This window comes from Oreochromis aureus, linkage group 8 (assembly GCF_013358895.1).
Source record: "Oreochromis aureus strain Israel breed Guangdong linkage group 8, ZZ_aureus, whole genome shotgun sequence".
Taxonomy (NCBI): Eukaryota; Metazoa; Chordata; class Actinopteri; order Cichliformes; family Cichlidae; genus Oreochromis; species Oreochromis aureus.
The window spans coordinates 4,789,746-4,814,724 of NC_052949.1; the positions used below are offsets into that span (position 1 = coordinate 4,789,746).

General features: G+C 39.6%; 2 protein-coding genes across 2 annotated transcripts in view; both read left to right on the forward strand.

The window, feature by feature from the left end:
- Nucleotides 1-14,159, forward strand: part of LOC116321249 (corticotropin-releasing factor receptor 1) — a 97,301-nt gene extending 83,142 nt beyond the window's left edge. Inside the window, exons 11-14 of the mRNA XM_039615979.1 lie at nucleotides 1,520-1,605; nucleotides 2,391-2,526; nucleotides 2,784-2,825; nucleotides 9,214-14,159. Coding sequence (XP_039471913.1) covers nucleotides 1,520-1,605; nucleotides 2,391-2,526; nucleotides 2,784-2,825; nucleotides 9,214-9,354 — 405 coding nt within the window. The 3' untranslated portion in view covers nucleotides 9,355-14,159. The remainder of the gene's footprint in view (nucleotides 1-1,519; nucleotides 1,606-2,390; nucleotides 2,527-2,783; nucleotides 2,826-9,213) is intronic.
- Nucleotides 14,160-23,806: 9,647 nt separating this feature from the next.
- Nucleotides 23,807-24,979, forward strand: part of LOC116321243 (KAT8 regulatory NSL complex subunit 1) — a 41,983-nt gene continuing 40,810 nt past the window's right edge. Inside the window, exon 1 of the mRNA XM_031741033.2 lies at nucleotides 23,807-23,855. The gene's annotated coding sequence lies outside the window, so the exon portion shown is untranslated. The remainder of the gene's footprint in view (nucleotides 23,856-24,979) is intronic.

Sequence of the window (24,979 nt, forward strand, 5' to 3'; positions counted from 1 at the left end):
CTGAGGTGAAGCCTAGCAGGCAAAGCCAGGCTGTAAACATGTTTATTTCTGCAGTAAAGTTGGGCATTTTAATACACAAGTCTATGGGGACCGACTTGCTCTTGGAGCCAGCCTCAAATGGCCATTTGTCAGCCCCAGAGTTGGCAGTTTGAGCAGTATGCCGAAACACAAGTGAATTGCAACAACACATACTGTATGTTTTGAAGGAAACATGATTTGCATCTGGAACATTCTCTGTCACTGCACTGGCTTTTACTGGATCATCCTTGTGTTTTCCCCGTCTCTGCAAAACAAAAAATCACCAAAATAAATGGCTTATAATCTTACAGGTGAGGCCTGTGTGAGCTTTGCAAAGAATACTCACATTCCTTTGATTCACCTTCCCTGACTAATTTTTAAATGTAATGTTTCAATGTGTTTGTTTTTTTTACTTTGAAAAGACCACATAGGTAATAATCTATATTAATGCAACGCTTCTGTAGTTCTGACTCTATCTACTGCACAACAAGTATGCCCTGGGTGCTAATGAAGAAACCTTGAACCTCAGTGAGCAGTAGTAACAAGTCAATAATGTCAGAAAATGAGGTATAAGATCACTTTAAAAGCCATTTAAAGGAAAACAAAAGGTGAAAGGGGTTAAGCAATATGAGGAGCTCGTCAATGAGGAGTAAATGAAAACAAAATAACCTTTCTCTGACACTGACACGCACCGTAAAGCCTTCATAAAGAGGTTCACATTGATGTACAGTACCTTTATTTATTTCAGACAAGATTAGTCCATATCATTAAAAAAAGAAAAACATTGAGGATGAAACTATCATCAAATATACAGACATCGTGCCTTATCTCCAGTATTTATAAAAGCTTGATATATGCCTTGTGTCACCATGTGTTATCACGGTCAAAGCTGTTTCTTGACCCATTCACATAAATTTATAGATCCTCAGTGAGGCATGAAAAGTTGGGACATGACTCCTGACAAAAATTTGACTTGTAATTATTGTAATTACACCACAAATGAGCCGTATAATGAAAGTGGCCTTTAAAAAGGCCACTTTAACATTATCTGTGCACATGTAAAATTTAGATTCCAACATATTAGCTCCTTTTTACAACTTGCAGCACCGTGATCACTTCTCAAGATATGGCCGAAGTATTTCACTTTGCTCACCATGTCCAATACTTGGTCTGAGTTGTAGCTATCACAATAATACTCCTTTTGGGGTTAAACAAAATATCATACTGGGCAGCATAACTGTGTAGGGGACAGACTGACCAAATCATCAGTATACATTAAATGATTGCCCATTATACACCCAGTCTTGCAATCTTTAAACTTGACAGAGAGATCATCAAGATAGAAATGCAATAGAACAGGAGACAATGTTCCACCTTGTTTGACTCGATTAGACGCAGAAAAAGGTTCAGATACCAACCTTCAGATACAATTTCCTACATAATCAGTACTATGCTTACTTTCAAAACCAAACTGAGCGTGATGTGTTTGATTTCTCCACAGATCAATTTCATTTTCCTCTTCAACATCGTGCGAATCCTTATGACCAAACTGCGAGCCTCTACGACATCAGAGACGATCCAGTACAGGTGAACTGAACGCTACCTGCTGTAAAAACACTTCCTCATTGTAGGGTGTACCACTTGCTTGTACCTATTACAGACAATGTGTTCCTTGCCAAGTCTGCCGACTATATTAGTCAGTTTTAGAGACACATTAGGAAGTTGGAAGGGTGATGGCTTAATTTGCAGGTTTTCCATTCAGGCAACCTTCTTTCATTTGTGTCTTTTTCCTTTGCTTTCTTTTATTTGCTGATTTGTTTGATTTTTTTTCACTTGTTTTCACTTTCACTGTGACGAGATTAAAAAACAACTAAAAACAATCTGATTGCGTTTGGCTTTGTTTGGGCACTAAGAAGGATTTGGTTTGGTTTTGCCACTAAAACTGACTTGGTTAGGTTTGGTTTAAAAGCCTAAATATTTAGCCACTAAAAATCTGGTTGGTTTAACGTACTAAATAGTATTTTGTCAGGTTTAGACAGTAAAAACTGGGTTAGGCTAGGTTTGAGTGAATGGTTTGGGTTAAAACATGCCCCTTCACAATAAAACCCTGCACGTTGAATGAGAGTGACTTATTCTTCTCAGTAATCCTATTGGACGGTAAAGGACACCTTGTGTGTAAATGAGCCATGCTATTGTGAAAAAGCCACGTCCTGAATGTGCTCTGGTGTACCTGAAGCATAGAGACCCTGGATCTTAGTCATGTTTTACACTTAATCCTCAGTCAGGTAAAAGGATCCAAAAAGGGCCTTTAACACACAGTGAGCTGAGCCTGTCCGTCATGGTTGTCTGATCTGTGGTTTCTTCGCCTGCAGGAAAGCCGTGAAGGCCACGCTCGTCCTTCTCCCCCTCCTGGGAATCACCTATATGCTGTTTTTTGTCAACCCAGGGGAAGATGAGATCTCTCAAATCGTCTTCATCTACTTCAACTCCTTCTTGGAATCCTTCCAGGTACAATTTGTTTAAACAGTGGAGCCTTTCAGAGACAATCAGAGTATAATGACATTTGTGCGGGTGGATTTTTTTTGGGGGGTGGGGGGATAAAGACTCAGTAATTGTAATGATGGGACTGGGAATGATTAAATGAATGTGTGTGATAAGCTGCTGTGTATATGTGATTAATCCAGGATCACAGCGCTGATGTTTTGGATGGCTTCCTCTTTGTTCATGTTTTGTCCTCTCTTTATCTCTCCCTTCCTCTCACACAGGGCTTCTTTGTGTCAGTATTTTACTGCTTCCTAAACAGCGAGGTAAGCAGAATCACACTGCCTTATTGATTTAACATTTTAAAGCCCCCACCCCCTTTTGCTTCAGACACTTATTTATATCTCCCCGTCTTCAGGCGGCTCCACTCGCCGTTTCAGTGGCTGCATGTTGCTGTGTCTGTTTTTTTGCAGGGAACAGAGTGATAAAGCTTGAAGCACTTATATTCAGGGCACAATTAAGACTTGTCATGTGCCGACATAAGTGACATCACTCGCTACACTTTATGACAGTGTCAGCCCTAATTTGGTTTCATGGCGAAATCAGGGGTGAAACCCTCTGAAAATAGAACTCCAGTATTAATATGCAAGCACGGAGGAATGCTACTTTATGTTTGATAGGCTCATTTTTTAATATTAATATTAGTCATAGTTTTAGCATTTTTATTGGTATCTGCGCCATAGAAAAAAACACATTTAAGGCATTTAAGTCTTTGCACATTTTAAACAGTATGTATTAACAAATGCATAAAGTGTTGCTCCTTTCCTGTCCCTTCCTTTCTATGAGAACAGTCCTCATTGCCTCTTTGCACCATCTGCAGATGTTTCCTCGCGGCTTACGAGCATGCTGGCAGTTGTTTCTCTGTTTCTTTTACACGGTACAAGCAGAATAAAATAGATAGCAGAAGTGAAACAGATGCTACAGCTGAGGCCGGTGAGCTTTAGGCTGATGCAGATCTGTCAAATCATGAAAGACTATATTTAGAGCATGCAGCCCTGCTAGCAGCTATGTGGTGCTTTGCAGATCAGCACAGTGGTGCCTTACTGCTAACACCAGCATGCTAACCTGCTGATGTTCACTGTTTATTTCAGTGTGTGAGCATTAAGCACAAAGTCCAGCTGTGGCTTGATGTTTTTCAAGGTTTTTGTTGATGAATTGATGATGAAACTGGCTTAAAGGGGTGCTAGATGATTCCTCTAGGAATACAGAACATCTGTACAGATTAGCTGTATTGACTGTAATAGATCTAAATTCTGTTTCTAAAAAAAAAAAAGCAAAACGCAAGTTGTTCAAACAGCAACATCCCAGCAGCTATGCCTAAAACAGACATGTTAACGCCCAGGTCAAAACTGGTCGCTGTTAATTAGGCCAGTTTTGACAGATGCTGACCTTGTTTTCATTTACAAAAGAGGTTCAGCAGCAAATATCTGTCAGATCACTGCAATGAAGAAATCCTTATTTCTTTACTAAATGGGTGTAAATAGATGGCTACACAACATTCACTCCACACACAGTATTACTGGACCTTGTTTTGTAGATTACAAACATGTCTGGGATGTTTTTTGCTGAAAAACATCAGCAGCTCATGCACTGCACGACTCCGAATGAGAGCTGTAACGTTTCAAGCACACCTGCACTTGATCAGACGAACTTTCTTGTGTGCACTGTCACAATCATCGCCCCCTGTGCCCCGATGTCAGCGTTATAAATCCATGGTGTGGCTGAATTACTGTCAGGATCAGTTAGCTCAGCAAGTAAAAGACTCGGGAGAGAGGCTGACAGTTTAAGTTGCTCGTGTGGGGTTTTGTTCTCGACTTTCTTAATCTAAAGTCCAACATGGACATCGAGGCAAAGTTCAAGGAGCAGACAGCGAGGCTTCACGCCCAAACTTGGCAGATCTTCCGTGTTCAAACTACTGCATGTTTTAGAGCTAATGTGACTGCTGGACGACCTCAGTGGGTTTTTTGGTAGCATGTAATATGTAATACTATTTTGGCAGCTACATGGAGCTGAGTTCTGCAGAGAGAGAGAGATGTGGGGTGGATAACTGTAGATATTACCTGAAAAACATTTTTAGATTGAACAACCATTGGCAGACTTTCTCTTGTCTTGGCTGAAAAACAGAATCAGAGATGTAACCTTATTGTAGGCTGGACATTATAGTTTGTTGTTCTGGTAAAGGGGAATTTGTGTTGTTTGTTTGTTTGTTTGTTTGTTTGTTTGTTTGTTTGTTTGTTTGTTTGTTTGTTTGTTTGTTTGTTTGTTTTGTTTTGTTTTGTTTTACTGCCTAGAATAAAACAGAGCAGACAAAGCATTCTCAGTTGAGCTTCAAGGATCACGATCGCTTTCTCTTTGGGGAAGACGGCTGATTAGAAGTGTTGTTTAATTTATTTATTTTTTTAAACAGGCTTTGGTCATTCTATTCTGTGCATGTGGAGTAAAAACCCATTTTGTAACCAATTTAGTTTTCAATCAGATGTTGCTTTAAAAAATTAAACCTGGCGTTTTGTTTCTTTATTGCAATACTAGAGTAACTGGGCGATAACATCAATGTATGCAGTTCAAAATTTAAAAGCAAAGAGTAAGAAGTGAGCTGCCCAACAAATGAGTATTAAAATATTGAAATCTTTAGGTACACTCAAAGCAGTTTGTGGCACAACCTCTTCCTCTTCTTTATGAGAGAGAGGATAACTAGCGTTGCATTATTGGCTTTTGATTTTGCCTTTGTGTCCTCAGCCCAACTTGAAACTGAATATTTTTTGTGTCATGCTGAACTATTTTAAGCCACTTCATTCTGTTTTTGTCCTCACTGTGAGCAGATCACCTTAAATTACCCACACTGAGAGGCATTAATAAATTGGTGGCTGTGGCTCAGGTGGCAGAGCACTTGTTGTTTGATTGCAGGTTGAGTGATTTAATTCCCGGCCTTGGACTCAATAGATGGCTTTTAGGCCGTTCACTTCTGTAATCAGTATGGAGCTACGGTTAATTGAAAAGCCAACTGTAGTCTCTTCTGTCAGAGAATGCAGCTTTTAGCTGCTCAGATTTTCTCTGGTTTTGTTGTAAATTTCCGTGTTTGCTTATTGAAGCAAAAGGTTGAACACTTCAGACTTTTTTTCTGACATTTTGTGAACTAAATGATCATTTATTAAGAAAGAAAGAGAAGAGAAATGACAGGTTAATGAAAAAAGATATTTGCAGCTCCTGTAATATGAAAACTGAAATGCGTGTGTGGGTGTAATTTTTATCAGATTTGACTGATAGCTTTCACAGCAAAGACCATCATCAGACTGTGACTGGTGCCCCAAAACGACAGGAAGTCCACACCCATTAGTTAAGTTTAGACTCCACATTATGAAGCCTCAGTGTTAGAACTTTGGGGGGTTTTGGAGACAGAAGTGACCACATTTGTATCCTGAAACTGAACAGACACAGACTAAACATTTCAGTTTCACTCACCAAAACTGAAGCCCAGACTTCTATTTATCACACATCAAGCCAGATCATTTCTTGCTTTTAGGCTCCACAAGGCAACAAAAGCACAAACCCGATGGAGAGGTCGAGTTCAGTGATGCAGATTAGACACATGACAGCCTATGGACCTTTGATGAACACACATATGGCTTATGAATGCTATTTAAGTTTGCTGTGGCGTGTTGCTGCCAAATGTTTGGTTACTAGCGTAACTACTGTTCTCTGAAACCAAGAGACTGGAGTTTGAAAGAGAACTCCCAAAACCCCCCAAAATTCAGCAAATACATCACGTGCCACCTTTTCATGAAAATAAGGTCACTTGGAAAAAATAATCATGCCAGTGTCAGCATTCAAAACCAATGGGTGATGTCACGGTGGCTACGCCCACTGTGCCATGCTTGCCCACTTTAAGCTCTAAAGTTGTTATGAATGAAGAAACTATCCAAAGAGGCCAAAGTGTATTTTTGTATGAGACTCTAATCATATTTTTTTCTGTTGTAAACATTTTTACATGGCAATCTATGGGGACTGATTCATTTGAAGACAGCCTCATGTGGCCGCTAGAATAACTGCAGTTTTGGCCTTATATTTCAGCCCCAGAGGTTGTAGTTTAAAAAGCCAACCCCTGCTTCCAAAATAGCAAAGAAATTTAGAAAATCCCATAAAATTTGTTTTCATGCAGAATCTCATCCTTCACAGCAGGAAGCCACCTGAGAAATGGCTAATGATTTTAGCTCGAGAGGGGCAATTTGGTACGTCAGTGTTTAGATGGACTGCTCTATTATGCTCTCCAAAGTCTCAATCAATACCTTTATAGCTGAAGAGATCATAACCGTGCCACCTGAGCCACAAACTAGGCATAAAGGTAAACCTCCAGGATCATAACCTGATTTAGCTTCAGAGCCCGGCGTCATTTGACAGAACAATCATTACCTAACGAGTTATTCCTCGACTCGCTTGTAGATGTAATATCAGCTGACTGCTTGCCCTTTGGTACCGTCCCACACTGTGATAGCCGACTGAATGATGAACGACTGTCTCATCATGAACTGTGTTGTAGCTGCAATGAGGAGCTTAACCAGCATGTGCAGCCTACAGAGGGTATTGATTTAGTGTTTTGTTACAGGCTGAGGGTAGCAGGGAAAAGCAGGAGGAAAAAATGAAAGAGATGAACAAAGGATACCCACGGTCACATACAGGAGAAACAGAAAACATTTGGAGCAAAAACATCTGTAGAGGATTAAATTATCCTACTTTGGGCCACGTGACACGAGTGAAACACAATGGTGGTCAGTTATCTGACAGTCTGCCCTGTAAAGTCTCAAGTTGTGTATTAAAATAATGCTCTGTGGTTCACATTTTAGTTTAGGGAAAGATAAGAATTGTGATTATGGAGGCGGACAGAAATGGGACACATGGGGCGATTGATTTTTGTATTGATGAGGGTGGAGGGTCCCATTTTAATCATCATTAAAATAATTTATAGCGAGTTGTCACCATATAGTAGATGAAACATATGAGCTGAGGGCCATAAATGTGACTGTACATTGCAGAGACTGCTATATGTATATGCACAGTACTGTCAAACAGTTGTTTTAATATTTTGGGAAAATATGAAATGTGTAGCAATGACACATATATAAACATACATGGAAACACATGCCTATAGATGCCTATATTAGGCAAAAAAAAAAAGTAGTATTATTCTAGCCCTGCGACAGACTGGCGACCTGTGCAGGGTGTACCCTGCCTCTCGCCCTAAGTCAGCTAATTTCTTTAAGTAGTCTTCAGAAATGGTTCTCAAGGACGTCTGAAGGACATGCAAAGCTCTTCTTTGGATGTTTGCTGTTTGCTGCTTTAATAATGTTGAGGTCCGGGTTCTGGGCTTTTCCATCCAGGTATGCTCTAGTTTCTTAGAGCCAAGTGCACTACATTTGATACATGAGTTATTATTGTGTAATTCCCCCCCTAATATTTGATGTAGCAAATATTACACAAATGAAAATTCAAATATGCAAATTATTAGTTATTTTTTTGTAACTTTGCGATTATTACATGATTCAGGCTATAAAGGCTTTAAATGACAGCGTGTTTGGGATCGTTGTTTGTTGGAGAATGAAGCTGCTGCCAATCAGAAACTTTCCATATGGTGTTGCATGATGTATCAAAATCTGATTTTATTTTTCTGCATTCATAATTTTATCAATTTTGACAAGATCTCCAACACCACTAGCGAAATACAGTCCCAAACCATGACAAAGTCTCCACTGTGTTTTGCAGATGGCTGTGGACACTCAGCCGTACCTCTGTTGCTGCAGCTCTCTCCTGATCTCTTCTGTATATACTGGCAGTGATTTTAGCCAAAAATCTCCCTCAATAATTCCTGTCACCACTGATTTTCAGTCCAGATCTTATCAGGTCTTTTTTATATTTCTTAAGGATCTGACTTTTAGATACTGTTCATCTGCTATGGATAGTCTCTTGTTTTTTTCTTAGGCCTGTCACTTTTTCTTTTCTCCTCCACTTGTTTTTCTTGACAATTTTAAATTGGTTCTATGCTAAGTTGTCTATTATGTGCAGACACAACAGTGGTGCTTTTTATCCTTAAATAATTTATATCAAATTTAAGTGGCTTAACAAACAAAAAGACATTCCTGTTAAAAAGGTCAGGCACATAGACTGGAAATGAGTGAAAAAGCAAAACAAAAAAGGAAACAAAATATAAGGAAACAGGGAGTGGCTGAAGACTTTTGCACAGTACTGTGTGTGCATGTATTTAGACTCCTCCCACAGAGGTCAGTTACCTTGTTAAAAGTGCTGCAGTCCTGAAACACTGAATCCTGAAACCACAAATCACTGCAGTTTGACTCATGTCACTTCTTGAATGTGGGTCTTTCTTTCAAGTCTGACAAAGGTGCTGAAAAAAATTAAGGGTGAATTAAAAGGTAGAAAAAGGGCCTATCACTCTGAATATATTCACAGTATGAAGGTAAAATACAAATAAAGTCAGCTGATTCTGCAGAAGTCAGGTGGAGCGACCCATGAGGCAGCGTCTCAGTAAACAGCGTGAGCGTAAATGAATTAAGTCAGCTCAGCCGAACCACCAGTCGGCTGACAGATAATCATTCTTTGTTTTCTTTAATTCCTCGAGCTTATTGTTGTCGGTGTTGTTGTTGACAGGTGCGCTCAGCCGTGAGGAAGCGCTTCCACCGATGGCAGGAGCAGCACTCGATCCGAGCCAGGATGACCCAGGCCATGTCCATCCCAACTTCACCTTCACGGGTCAGCTTTCACAGCATCAAGCAGTCCACGTCGCTATGAAAGAGGAAACCAGCTTCGTCCTACATGCGCGCGCTTTGGGAGAAACCTCCAGCTGTCATTGTCATCCTTTTCTGCCACATCACTGGAGTAACACTAAAACACTTTCTGCGGCTAGAGATCTAGAGAGAGGCTGCATCAGTCTCCTAAACCTCAGGAGGGACATTACACAGACTTTCAGGAGAAAATGGATGGGTACGGGCGGGAGAGGACATTGCAGTGTTTGTGAAAATGGGAGGTTAGTGGATCAAAAAGATGCACGTGACCAAGCTGATGAGTGTGTACTGGAGTTTGAATGTACAGCACTTGTTTAATTGTCTGTCGTTTCCCCGCTGGCACTTTGTTTTTGCTAACATTGCCATCACGATTGAGGATTTATGCTCCTGGACTGCACCGAGCTGGATTCCATCTCAGCGGAGTCATGTGCTAACAGGGGCCAGTGACTAAGTCGTTGTTTATCCTGAGATTTTATTTTAAGTTTTTATTTTTCTCTCAAGCAGCTGTCTGGTTCTGGTGTTTGTTTATTTGATGTTGTGCTTTCTTCCTCTGTTCTCAGCTCGTTGCGTTCGTGCTGCTTTCATCGACTTTCCAGGAAGGTTAAACACATTCCATAATTCCTACCTGAAGAGTTTTGTTCCAGAAAAAACAGACACATTTACAGCTTTTACGGCTTTGAGTAACCTCCAAGTGACCCACTGGGGACATTTATGACCCTACGTGTATATTTCTGTGACAACTTTAATTGTTTTCTGTAAGAAGTGGCCCACTGGGATGGTAGTTTTTGTCTTCTGTTTACATTTTCCACCTTTAATCGCTGCATTGTGACAGTAACAGACTAAGAGCGGCGTGATTTAGTGCTGCAGAAGCCCAACATGGCAATGAAAACAGCTCAGCTGATGGAGAAAATTGAGGTTAACTCCCATAATTTCTTACCTCTTAATACTTTAGAATATTGGTCATAGATAAAGGAAACGTAGTATGATATTATAAAGATATAATCTAGCCTTTAAAACAATTTATTCCAGTATAAAATCTAATGGGGTCATAAATGACCCTCCTCAGTCACTTTAGTGGCTAAAGTATCTCAGCTACCTGAGGTTTAAGGTCAGTGTCAGTTAGTCTCACATCATTCGTCTCCTTTCTCAGCTCAGGTGACGTGTTAGTCGAGCACAAAGAGTGAAAGTGGAGGAAATAGCCTTTTACTCCAGAATAATTACATGGCATAACTCTCGCTTAAAGCACAAGCTATCATGTTTATGTTTCTATTGATGTACAGATTAAACAGGCGGGTGGATACGCAATAATTAGGGCGGTTTAGAGTGGCTGTGGTTGAGGTGATGGAGGTATGTCCACTAATTGAATTTAAAATCCTCCTCCTCAAGTCCTGGATGATCAGGCCCCATCATATCTTAAAGTCCTCTGAGCACTGCATTATCCCAATAGAGCACTTCACGCTCAGTGAAAAGAACCTTGAGACGACTGTTTCTGTGAACTGGCGCTATATAGGAGGATTTAATCTAACTGAATTAATTGCAGGGTTAGCTGTCCAGCCTTCAGCTGCCCCTATAATAAAACCCTGGACTGAAATGGCACGTGATAAAAATCTGCTGGATAAGCGAATTCCATTCAGCTTCATAAGTGCATATTTCTATATATAGCTAGCCTTTGCCCCTTTGACTACAGCTGCTGTGCCAAGTAAGGCTAATCACTTCCTGGCTCTAGCTCACATTGGGGCAAAATATGGTCAGAACATCCCTACAGACCATTTCAATCTGATCCCAAACAGAGGAAAATCATCACTCAAGCATCTCAAGGTGATTGTCTGCTATGACTGTGTGTGGTTATCAAATGCTGACACAACATTTAGTTGGAATTTTCTTTTATTCTAACCTGTAACAATGGTTTCTATTCAGCTACAGAGACGTGTAGCCTTTCTCCTAATTTATCTTACTGATAATTCATGGTGCCCGTCTCTGCGCCTGCAGATCTGCCTCAGTAATAATTGGCAGAGGTTTTTTTGTGCCGATTTGACCTACTTTGGCCTGAGAAGTTGGCTGCATTCGGACCATCTCTGAATCACGTGTGATGACCTGAATTTGGCTACGATGTAGATCTGGTTCAGCTTCAGACTCATTGGGACTCTTGGGTGTCTCTTTGGCTGTGATTTTACTCCTGGCACACTGGTTTTGGACCATCTTGAAGCCAAACCAGTTTGGATACGTGTGTACTCAGAAAGTGCACACATGGCATATTTTGTTGTCCATACACACACACTCAGAGCAACGATGCATGTTTCTCACATATTCACATCATTTTATCCAAACTAAATTTACCTAGAAAGAATAAACCTTTGTGGGCAGAAAAACAATATTAACAATATAAAGTTAATGTGGCAACATACATTCAATTCTAGATGAAAAAGGGTTGGCTTTGTTTGGAAACATAAGAAAGACGTTTGAACGTTTAAGCTAGGAACATGGCTTTTTAAAATTAACCCACTTTCAAAAGATCAAATGTTTAATTATTTAATTGAGAAATAATAAGTATAATACCTGTGAAACTATTTATATTTTCTCTCTGGCACTTACCTCTAGAAAAACATAAGTCTAAGCATAAGAGAAGCAGCTACTAAATGCTTCACTGTGTTCACCAACTCTGTTTGTTTACAGCTGAAAGAAACAGAAAAACCAAAAGAATCAGAATATTTAAAGCCCAAAACTATGACCCGAAAGTTGCTCAACAAGAGTTTTTCAGCGATGTAGAACCCACAGGACCAGTGTGAGTGACAGTATGTTTCACATTAGTTTGACACACAATACATTTAATTTGTGGCGCTTTAAATCAAATTAAGCGTAGTGTTAGTTCAGGTCATGAAGTGATTAAAGTCTCTGCGGCAGCCCGCATGGTTTTCTTTTACACATCCTGTTGGTTAAACCTCTCAGAGCCCACAGTTTCACTCCTTCAGCCTGCATGTAGTTGCTGTGAATCTGCAAGCCACTTTGCAACCAATCAATTCTTCGGTTGGAAAGATTCTGCCTTAGTGGTCCTTTTACTGCAGAGACTTTCACAAAGTATAAAAACTGTGCAGTGAGAATGAGTGGACCACATGTTCAGCAGTTCCTTTAATGCTTGTAAGTTAGTTAGTTGTAATATTTTTTACTTGTCAGGGACCAGGCACAAAAGGATTGAACTCGTATGAGAAAAGATGCCTTATACTGGATTTAGCTACAAGTACTTTAAATACACACAATATTAAACAAGCCTATACTACAAATGCATATAAGAACTACAAGATAATCAAATGTACAAGCTTCTTCTTCTTTAGTGGATCATCTGCTTCCATCTAACTTTTTCTGTAGCATCCACCTCTGTCACATGACCCCCCTCACAACACCCGTGAATCTTTGCTGCGGTCTGTGCTGTTCGTCCTGCCTGGCAGCTGCCCTGTCCGGACTGCCTCAGCCTTGCCTCACTAAGTTCCCATCCAAACCACTCAATCTGATGTACTTATTTCTAATCCTTTTCATGCTGGATTCTTCTAATGATAAGTACAGTTTCCACCGGCACCCTGTTAGCCAACAGCATCAGGGGTGGTCATTTATCCACCCTGGACCCCGACTTCTTATGAGTCACGTGTTTGATTTGACTGTGATTTTATGCCCTTTCTGACGCAACCCACCACATTTATCTGGGCTTGGGACAGGGAGTACGCTGTGTTGTGCTTGGCAGTGGCAGCAACAGACATAAATGACCACAGATATGATTTTAACTGAGTCGAAAATAACAAGAAAGCTGTGAGAGAAGGTGGGTTGTAAAGCAGCTTTTACATGTCCACTGTGCTATGCTCAAAGTGTCACCCATTTGAAAGCAAACCAAGTTAAAATTATCAGTCAGAATTTAGTTTATAAAAAAAAAAAGAATAATCTCTATAGAAAGCAAATGAAATGATCAAGTTTTACAAGTTTTAATCAGACCCACGCCTCCTCCGACGGTCTTTGTGGAACAAAACTCTTCAGCTGATCAAAGAGACTTAATAGATCGCCTCTCGACCAGCAAGCAAAGGGTTCCTCCATTCAGGGTGGTGTTTATACTCATTCACACCTCGTGACTTTCTGTGGCGTTCGATTGACTTGAACACTTGCAGTAACTGTATTTACTGATGACCTGTAAATATATAAATACCACAGGTGAGTGTGATGGGAGGGGGCTTTAAAATCCACGAATAGAAACCAAAAACACAAACCACACACTGTAAATCATATGGGCACATTTTCCATGTGATCGGCAACTCACAGTCCACATTCCTATGATACCAGTATGCCTAGCACCTGTGCATTTTTATGAGAAAATTGTATATGAACCTTTTCTTTTTGTCACCCTAATATTATGATTTTTTTTTTTACCCCTTGTAAGTGATGTGTGAGCTCTGGTTGTGATAAAAAAAAAAAAAAAGTCAAATTATTTTAAGTAATTGAGTTTTACATGATGCTAATCATCACTTGTAACAGAGCAGCTGCTTTCAGCTTGATTCCAGCCTTTTGTGGTGGAGAAAATTAAAACGAAAGAAACGTGTAGTCGTCATGCAATTGTGCTAGGAATTTTCAAAATAAAAGTTTTACATCAGCAGGAATAAGAAACATAGAAACCATGCAAAGAGAATCTTCATCGTTTTGTGGTACGTATACGGTGGTCAATGAAAAACCACAATGTCATTCAAATTATTATTTATTGTTATTTATTTTCAATATTGTTATTTTCATACTTGAAAAAAAAATGTCAAGCGATAATAAACTGTGTGTTGCATTTGACTGAATGAAAAATTGAAGAGATTTATTTTTAGACCAGTTTTTCTACAGAAAACAAGTCTGTAAAAAAAGAAAAAAAAGATACCATTACCCGCGATGGAGACTCCGGATCACACAGCCATTTGTCTCCACAGTCCCCCGAGACGAAAGCAAAGAAAGAAAACACATCCTGAGTATCGTGTGATCCTCTTAAGCTTTGTGTGTGAGTCTCGAAGGGGAGCACGGCCCAAATCTGGCTTTTAAATAAGATCCTTCTGCCCAAGTGAGCATTCACCGTTTTCTGGGTATGAGAAGGGAGGGGTCTTTGTGTGTGCACTAAAACACAAAGAAAGGACTTTAACAGTATTCACCATGATGCACTATTGCTTAATTGAATGCGAACACTTAAAGAGAACAGGAAGGTTAGTCGTCGCCTGCAGAGCGGCTTTTAGGGGACGATTACTCTGTCATCTCATGGATTCACTCTTCCACTCAGGGCTTCTAGCTTTGGGAGAGTTACTCATATTCGCAGTTTGAAACTACAGCCAGCATGATTCAATTTCCTATTCTCATTACTTCTTGTCATGATTACATAATGACTGTTTGTTTATGTGGAGAAGCATCAAAGTGTTGTAGCAAACAAGTTGTGGCCTTTTTCTTACATGTGCACAAATTTACAGTTTATGGCATAAAACCAGGAAAGCAAAATAAATTCTGTGAAATATGAGACTTAAGTACATTACCACTATAGACTGTATGAAAAAGACGGACGTGGCCACTGTGATGTCATACACTGGTTTCTGAAATCCTGTTTTCAAACTTTGACTTTAGGATTTTGCTCAGTAGCAGGTTGTTGCTTTTTAAGGGTGGAGTGCTAAATTATTAGCTAATGCTAGTAATGTTAGCAATATAGGCTAAAGAAAGAACATCACACACACAGCGGTGCTTGCTAGTTAGCACCATTAAAACAAAAATAAGATAATTTAACTCACTTATATTGGAGTAACAGACCTTTTGGACAGTTGGTAGAATTAGGGACACCACACTGTTTGCTGTTTATTTTTCACACTATTTTTGTCTCCATGTTTTAGTATTTTTATCTCCTATCGTGTTGGTTTTTTGAAGCAAGCAATACAAGTGGAAGTCTTTGAGAAAACAGCTTTCTGACTTCAAGTCTGTTAAGTCCGTTTTGCAAATCTTGGTCATAGTATATTTTAGAAATGCGGATTATCAGGGGGTTTGTTAACTGTCAGAAATCATTAGCCAGTGAGAGAGCTGTGTCATAGTTTGACCCGCTCCTCTTCAGTAGATCTGAGTCTCTCAGACTCCAACTAGGGCCACACAGAACCCTCAGGCTCTAGATATAGGAACTCAAGATAGTCAAGGTCTACAGGATACTTGGTGCATGAGAGTTTATTTGTGCTGTAAAGTTTGACATTCTAACATGGTAGTCTATGGAGACAGCCTCAAGTGGTTATTGGAGATTTTTTTTAGGTGTTTCTATGCAATAGTGTGCATATTTGTACTAAAATTACATTGCATTTTTTTAATTAAAAATACAGCGTAATGCTTTCATAGTAGGAAGACTCCAAACAGACACAGGAAAAAGTCCAAAAAGCCAAATCCTCATTCCAAAAAATGGTGGTCATGCATGGTGGTCATATAGGCAGCATGCACAGCAAACCAGCTGAGGAGCATAGAAAGGCAAACATCCATTAAGCCGGTCCGAAAGGACATAAAAGCTTGACTGCAAAGAAAACGATGAGTTTGGGCAAACTCGTGTATGGCTTTTCCAGTTTTAAAATAAAATTAAAACATCAAACCTGGAAGAACTCGTTGGATCTGGAAGCATAAGTGTTCAGCAAACCAAAGTTTACCCTGTTTGACTTGTTGAGGTTTTGTACTTAACTGGCAAAGACTCACAAGATCATCCATCACCTGCAATATTTCCATCTAACAAGTGAGCCTTATCAAAAATTAGCTGGCAGGATTTCTTGACTTCTTAATTAGAGCATTAGTCAGCAAACAGCCCTGTTCTACTTCTAAAGTAATCAATGTTATGGCAAGAGCCACTCAGCAAAATAAAGACACGCACCAGTGCATGTTTACTGTAAGACTTCAGGGTAGGTCCATCCAGAAAATTGAATGCGATAATTTCTTCAAGTACAAAACGGCATCAAACTCTGTGATTCTCACGAGGACCGCTTCAGGAAAAGAGGACCAACAGTTCAGCACAGTTACAGAAATCAGCAGTTAATAACACTTCAGATGAGAGCCCTCGTCAATGCTCCCCAGAGCTCAACCTCAGAAAACTGTGTGAATCAGGCCTTCACGGAGGAGAGGAGAGAACTGCTGGGACCAAAAAGCACATAGACAGAACATCAGAGCAGAGATTTGTGGTTTCAGCTTTGTCTTTCTGAGAGGCCGAGGAGGTAAACCGATAATTACAAAGGAGTATTGGGGCCACGTTAAGAAAATAAATATATTATTGATCACATTGAGAATAAAGTTGAAATGTGGAGATTAAAGTTGTTGTATCAAATCGTCTTGGGTAGATGAGATGGTGAAATCATGCTGCAGGATCAGTTTTAGGAACAAAAAAGGAAATTATTTTATTATTATTATTATTTATTATTATTATTATTCTTAAGCACATGAACACAGTGGTAAGTATAAGGACGCTGAAAGGAAAACCCTCACAAACTTGAAACAGTTGTCCGGAGTGATACAAAATGAAATGGCTGCCAGTGGACAGATGCAAAGATAGAGATGGTTGCACCCTTATGCAATAAAGAGGGTGTATGTTGTATCACAAGACACGATAAGGCAGCTGATCAGTTTGCTTCACTAACTCATCTACACGAGACATTTTGTAGAGGCAGCCGCGGCAGTTGTTACACTTGAAACTTGAAACCTGGTTAAATGTCTCGTTCCACAATTTACCCCCAAATTCTTTTATTCTTGTTATTTTTTTCATTTCTCCTGAAACAAAACTATGATTTTTACCTTTGCTTATTATAATTTTACATATTCAATTCCTACACTTTCAAAAAAGCACAAGTGGGAATCTGTCTCAACCTTTCACAACAAAAGAACTGGAGGACAATCGATAACTCTGCATGTCTGCCACTTTCTGTATTTAAAACCGTGCCAATCTGATTGCGGGTCAATAGGTAATTCTGTGCAGCCAGAAATCAATCAGACTTTGAGAAGTTTAATAGCAACTGAAATGGAGTCTCGAAAGTCTCCATAGATGTTGGAATTTGTGTGAAATCATATCACATATGGCTCCAGTGAAAGGCTGGATAAATGATGTCAGACACTGTTTGCCGTATTGGAATGTGAAGAGTTTAGTCATCTTGCATCTTAAAGGAAAACAAAAGTGTACGTTACCCAGATGACCCAGGGAGCTTTGTCCCATTAGAGCCAGCTGTCATGACAGCTGGCTCTCAGTGGTGCATTTATATGCATGAGAGGTAAGTTCATAACACAGTTAGGAAAAGCACCCGCAGTCCAGATGTAAACAATATAACTTTGTTAAGCTCATTTTCCAGTGAATGACTTCAGCTTAGACCAATATTAAAATGCTTCCTGTTGTGTGTAATCACCTTACTCCTGATGCTTTTGGACTTCGCCTGCTAATAAGTCAAAATATGAACCACACTTACACCGATGTATAAGTTAATTTCTTTAACCCTCCTATGACCAAGTTGTTTTAGTGACTGAAATTACTGAGGGAGGTCATGTATGAGCTCAATATAATTTAATTATGAATGACATTTGATTGGTTCTGTGTGTGCATTTAAAAACAACTCCAGTGTAATGTAAATTCAACCTTTAAGAGTCTATAAAACCTAAGCCAAGGTACAGGTGCCAAAAACTGCAGTTCCTCTAATGGCCACTTGAGGCTTGCTCTAAAAGTGAGTCAGTCCCCATAGACTCCTGTGTTAAAATGTCCAAATTTACAGCAGAAATAAACATGTTTACAGCCTTGTGCAAAAAGCAGTTTTGGCCTCCATGGACAGTTTCCCCCCTCATAACAACTTTATAGCTGTGAGGCTGTTTTTTTAACTCACCCACATGGATAGTAGTAAGGCTTAAAGTTAGGAATGTGGTCGCTTTCATTAGCAGTTAGCTGTAGCTGATCTGTGCTTTCTAAGCCCGTGCTACGCTAACTGTAGCCCCCGAACTGGAACTTTTGACTGTGCTTGCGCTGTTGGTGACCATGTCTGAACATTTTAATGGAATTATCTGATAAATTAATGGAGTGTGGTGTGTTGTATACACTTCACTTTGGTTAAGTCAAGCTAGCTATCTCCATCTTTTATATACAGTCGACAGTAAAGACTGAAGTTGTTCAATGAACTCATAATTCATATTAATTGTTTTGCATTGCCAAGTACAGTCTCAGCATTTTTTCCTAGTCTTTCGTGACTTTTTTAGGAATGGATGTGTTATCAGTATTGAGATGAGCATTTGCATAATGTTCATCTTTGCACGGATGGAGCGGTCTGCTGTCTCATACCTGCATTACCTTCAGACTGAATCCACAGACACTGAGAAAACTAAAAATATCATTGAGAATAAGAACAAGAAAAACTTTCATATCTTCCCCCAAAGGGAAACGTCTCTGTTACTGCTTGAAAAATTGTGGAAACTGTTCTAAAATTAAATTAAAAAGAATCTAATTACAATTTACAAATTAAAATTCAGCAGAAAAAAGAGTACTACTGCTGAAATTGGACTTTCTGTGAGGAGTCTTTGACTGCTCCTCTGGGTGTGAGATGGATTTTGGTGCAGCATTTTTCAGTTCATTAGTATTATAGTTGAAAATATCCTTTTAATGAAGAATATGCTGCAGATATTAAACAATTTTGCTCAGCGGTCTGAGAAAAGTGATTATACAGAGTTAAATCTACCTAAAGAGGCGTTTAAAGGAAAAATGTGGGAATTTAATATTTTTTAGCTCAATAAATACTTAGAAACACATTTAAGTAAAGGATTATATCAAGCTGTTTTGTAGCTGAACGCACTTATAATTTTTCCTGTGGTTAACTATAACTGCAAACTGCTGTAAGTAAATGAAGATGCAGTTTCAATGACATAAAAATGTAACAGAACTGAATTCCATCCCCCTATACATGTTTAAGACTCGCCATGCATGCAGTCAGGCATTATATGCTTGGATGCTGATTATAAAAGCAAATTAAAAGTAGCACATTTGTGCATAGTGAATATCTGAGTGACAGTTTTACAGGGCCCAGCTTCAGTCAGGTGATGTGTGTGATATCTCAGCGCCATCTAGTGTTGTTTCCCTATAACTACATTTACATATTCCTATGAGGCCAACACATCAGATGAACCACCGATGGTAAAATGAGGTAAAGAAAATGAACTTTCCAGAGGATTAACTGAAATATGCTCCTCAGCCCAGAGCATTATGATAACGGTATCCTGAAGACTAATGGTGTTAATTCTCAGTTAACACTACTTAAGTTGGTGTTAAATGCAGATAGACAGACACCCAAACCATTTAAATGTCAAAACAAAAACATTTTGTGACAGCCTCCTATTAGGTTTCCTGTTTCTATCACCAAGTGAAGAAACACTTGATTTCTTCAGCTGTTCTTCCTTTACTGAATTACTGTAACTTGCACTTTATGAAAATGATTTTTTTTTTTTTTGGTGGGTGGCTGTGGCTCAGGCCGTAGAGCTCATGGTTTGATTCCTGTATCCCTGTACCAAAGTATCCTTGGATGTAATACTGATGCAAGTGAACCCCTGGGTGTGAATGTTAATGAGAAAAGCTTGTGGTAATGGGCGAATGAGGTCAGTTGTATAAATCACTTTGAGAACTTGAGTAGAATAGAAAATTGCTCTACAAGAACCAGCCCACTTACTAATACATTATTTGGAGGAACATATTTTTATTAAACAGGTTTATTTATGTGACCCATTTAAATCAAACTGGACTTTATGCACTTGTTTGTTTTATTACTGGCTAAAGCAGTCTGGTAGACCACCACTGTTCTCTGTATGCAGCCACTAAACGGTCATTCCTGTACGTCTATATGTAAACCTTAGACTGATTTAAAATCAGTACAGCACTCACACATACGAGTTTATTTATTGATCTGATGATAAAGTTTTACTGAAGTTTCTTTATTTGTTTATCTGTTTTAACCCTGTTGAAATGATGTTAACACTGTATTTATCTGATTGTTTAAGTTTATAGTTGTTATAATCTCAGCTGCCCTCTTGTCGGCATATCTTTTGAAAAATCTACTGCACAAATAAAGGATGTGATAAATAATAATAAGTAAAACATGAACTTCTTGTGCCACTGTACATAATCTAAAAGTGTGTATGTGAAGCTGGGTGGAAGGATGAGCTGAAATGAAGGTGGAAAGGTTGCAGAAAAGACAAGAAAAGCAAGAATTGAGAAAACTGAAAAGGTGAAAAAGATGAAAACAATGATAATGCAGCTGGAAAATGTGAACATGTCATGTGAATAATAAAGTGTTTTCATAGTGCAGTGAAGTCCACGTAAGGTCCTGTTTAAAATTTGGTGGATGATTTCAAGAAATTTGACTGCCCTGTAATATATCCAGGCTGTCAAACATCCAACACGGGGCTCAGAACAGGCCCTCTTCTTCTTCTTCTTCTTCTTCTTCTTCTACTTCTCCTTCTTCTTCTTCTTCTTTCAGGTACTTCCTTTAGGAATCACCACAGCAGATCCTCTGCTTACATCCCACCCTATCCCTACCATCGTCCTCTGTGACCTTTCTTCATGTCTTCCTTCACAACATCCATTAACTTCCCTTGAGGTCTTCCTCTTCTCCTCCTGCCTGGCAGCTCTATCTTCAACATCCTTTCTCCACTATATCCACTCTCCATCCTCTGCACATGTCCAGCCCTTCTCAGCCTTGGCTCTCTAACGTTGTCTCAAACTGCTCGACCTGAGCTGTCCCTCTGATGTACTCATTACTAATCTTGTCCATCCTGCTCCCTCTCAAAGAAAATCTTAACATCAGCTCGGCCTCCAGTCTTTTTGTCAGTGCCACTGTCTCCAAACTATGCATCGCTGCTTGTCTTGCTACCATGTTGTAAACATTCCCTTTCACTCTTGCTCCTTCTGGCACAAATCACCCCTAACACCCATCCTCCACCCAACCCACCCTGCCTGCACTCTCCTCGTCACCTCCCTTGTGCTTTAGATGGTTGACCTCAGGTATTTAAACTTATCCACCATCACTACCTCTGCTTCCAGCAACTGCACTGTTACACCTGTCTCTCACTCATTCACCCAGTGAAGCTCCTTCTGACCTTCTCTATACTTCTCCATCATCACCTTTCTTCTTAACTTAGCTTCATCAACTCTTTCCTGTATCTTCATGGTATGGTTCATCAACTTCCTCCCTCTGCAGGTCCTACAGCTCTGCACATCGTCCTTGTTTTTAAAAATCAGTACCAGTACGCTCATCCTCATTCCTTAAACATCCTGGTTAAAATGTCCACTGCCCTCTCTCCTAGACATCCCCATACCTACAGAAGTATGTCATCTGGACCAGCCACCTTTCCAATCTTCATCCTTTTCATGCCTGCCAAAATTGGACCACTGAATGGCTTTCCACTACTACTTAAGTGTCAAAATTTATGGAAAGTCAAAAGTGTTTCTAGATGTAGACACGTTTTTTGAGTCATAAAGACATCAAGTAGTGTTGTATTCATTCTAAAGTTTAATGTATGTCTCCATGTGATGACAGCAAACTCAGTGAATGCTCAGCTGAAATTGCACCTTTTCATTTGTTACAAGAAAAAAAAAATTAACAAGAAAATAATGCCTGGTAATATTATGTCAAATTTTCAAGGGAGAAGGGTAAAGGAGGTCTTGCACTCTGGTCAGGATTCCAGCTTCTTAAATTTGGACAGGTGCACTTTTTTATTAAAGGATTTTCTGGGTCAGGCCCACAGTTTTGGTCTGTAGGGAGTTAATTTTTACCCTCATGCTGTAGATGTATTTGGTTTCAGAATAACAGACGCATCTCATAGATGTGTAGATAAGTGAAGCATGTGTGTCCCTGAAGTTTTGACCACATGACCATCAATGAGCACACAATATTCCAGATATTTCTCTTTTACCAACAACAGTGAGGTCGAGCACTGATGTTGGCTAAGGTCTGCCTCACATTCGGAGCCAGATTATTAATTTACTGGCTTGAATAGAAATTCATATTTAAATTCAGTGCAGTGTAAGAGGCGTAGAAGATAGCCATATATCAATTCAGCAGCTGAGGAATGAAAAGCCTTGGCAATGCGAAAAGCCTCAAATACCTCCTCAAAAGATGCATTTTTCTAAATGTAAATGGTAACATTTGAATTAAAAAAAGAGGAGAAAAGGATGCTTAGAAAGTTCATACAGTGCAGTGGTTAAACATGTGGCCCAGGGGCCAGAACCAGCTGCCAAATGGTCCCACTGGTCCCACTGTGAATTCATTAACAACTGCAGTTTTTCAGTAAAATGTGGTGATGCTCGCCTGACTACACAGAAATGAAAATGCATGAAAAGGTACGTTTTTCAAGTTGTTTGAACCACAAAACTGTAAAATACTGAAGCGGTGTACTTACAAAAACTCCAGATGTGAAGTTTTTTCCAAGGTGATTTGCAAATTGTAACGCACATGTAATTACACTGTACTCACTGAATGCGGAGTAACTTGGATATATTTTTATTTTTGCATTTATTCTTTTAAAAATTGCCTTTTGTGGTCGTTTTTAATAGAGTGGGGTATGGCGACCTGCTTAACTCTTATGGTTTCAGCTTTTTAAAATCTTGCCCAGGTGACTGCGCTCAAAGTCTGCTTCTTCACGCTTAAAGAAAGGGGAAACTTGTCAGTGGTTTTACTGGTCTGGCTCGCTTGAGATCAAACTGGGCTGCATGTGGCTGCTGGGCTAAGATGAGTTTGACACCCCTGCTCTAAATGTTGAAAAGGCTTCACCCTCAGCCAGGCCTCTGCTCCTGAGTCATTTTCACTCCCCCTGCACGTACCTGAGAAAGGTCAGGTTTAAGCTTTACTGACACAGCCCCACAGTTTGTCCCTCTGCAATGCTAACCGCTGGATTTTCATGCAGCCAGCACAATGCTGCCTCACTGACTTATATATCCACCCATCCTGTCTCCGTTGCCTGCAAGTAAGCATCAGCAGCTTCAAGTGAATCTCCATTCTTGTGAGGGATTTACCCGCTATTGTGCCTTTCACCGGTGAAATATCACCCCGCCAGCTCTTATCTGCTTAAAAATACGATGCAACAGAATATAGTAAACAAACTCATGCGCTGCCATTAGCTTTATGTTTGCGGTTTTTTATTGTGCAGTGAAAACCAGTGGCTCATTTCTAAGCAGTAGTCCCCAAAAACAAAGCATCAAAATGGGAGACAGTGTAGTTAATTTGAGTGAGAACAGTCGTGTAATGGCGCAGTAAAAGGTGTGCTTCATAAATGACGGGTAAGTTGTGAAACATTTTCAAATAAAAACAATATATTTTGGGATAATGAAGTTTCATGCTATGAACTTTCGTCCACATTTCCGCTGTACGGGCATTTGCAAAGACTGACATCTGCAGGAGCCAATAGAAAGCCTCGAACTGGACTCTCGACCAATAGCAGCGCAGGGGGGGCTGGTATTATGGAGTCGTAAACGGTTAGTAACAGGACAAGCAGGTAAGTAAGATTTTGTCTTGTTATTTTCTTAAAATAAATGAACGCTCCGCTTGACAGGAAAAAAACACACATTCCGTTAAGCCCCCGGTTGTTTGGCTTGAGCTGGCGGAGTTTTTAAGCGCACTTTTCTGCTAAACGTGCAGCAGTCATTGAGAAGTCAGAGTGGGATCGGGAAGCAAACAAGCTAGCGAGCGTTAGCATCTCTTGCTAGCTCAGCTGGCTGCTATCTGGCAGCCTGGGAGTTCCAAACATTAGCCTGTTAGCTCCGCAACTGGAGAAACTACTGTTTGATTATGGCATAAATCTCCAGTGGCGCATTCCTTCACACAGCGTTCAGTGATGGAGCCGCTTTTTTGTAAACTTACGTTTAAATTTCTACACCGCTGTGCTGACATTAGGCGACATTTAAAACTTTTTCATTATAAAAATTTGCAACGATAACGTTAGTGGATGTTAGCTTTAGCTAGCGTTAGCGTGGCAGCAGGACATTCAGATAAATAAATAAATAAATAATAAATAAAAATAAACAGCTGGGGAGACGCTACTTAAGACCGAGTCCTAGAAAAAAAAAATAGGGGGTGGGCGAAGATGGTATAATTCAGAAAAAAACGCTCAAATTCCGAGATTTAAGTCGCGCATTAACGAGAAAAATAGGAGAAATAGTGTTTATTTTTAGTCAATGAGCGACTTTGCTTCACTTTTGAACATTAAGCTTGAAAAAAAAATCAGAAATTTGAACTCCTTGTAATAAAAGACCAATAACACCTCCTTCCAAGTATGTTGTTAAGGCAGACAACAAGCTACAAACTCATTTTCACTACGCTGCAGCGCAGGTCTACGTGCAGCAGGCGATGGGAGGAGTGCACGGACCCTCAACAGTGTACAGCACTGAAAAACGTCATGTATACATACATACGTCCTGCTTCGCTCTCATACAGTGCCAATTTTATATCTATTTGTTTTTTTTTACTTACACTGCGCCTTGTTTTTCATATAATTCTGGCATTGTTTTCATTTTTCCGTTTTGTTTGTTTGTTACATTTTTTTTAATTGTCCCAGATTTGCAAATTAATCCTAATTCTCCGTTGCTTTTCTATTAAACTTTCTACAGGTTTTTTTTTTGT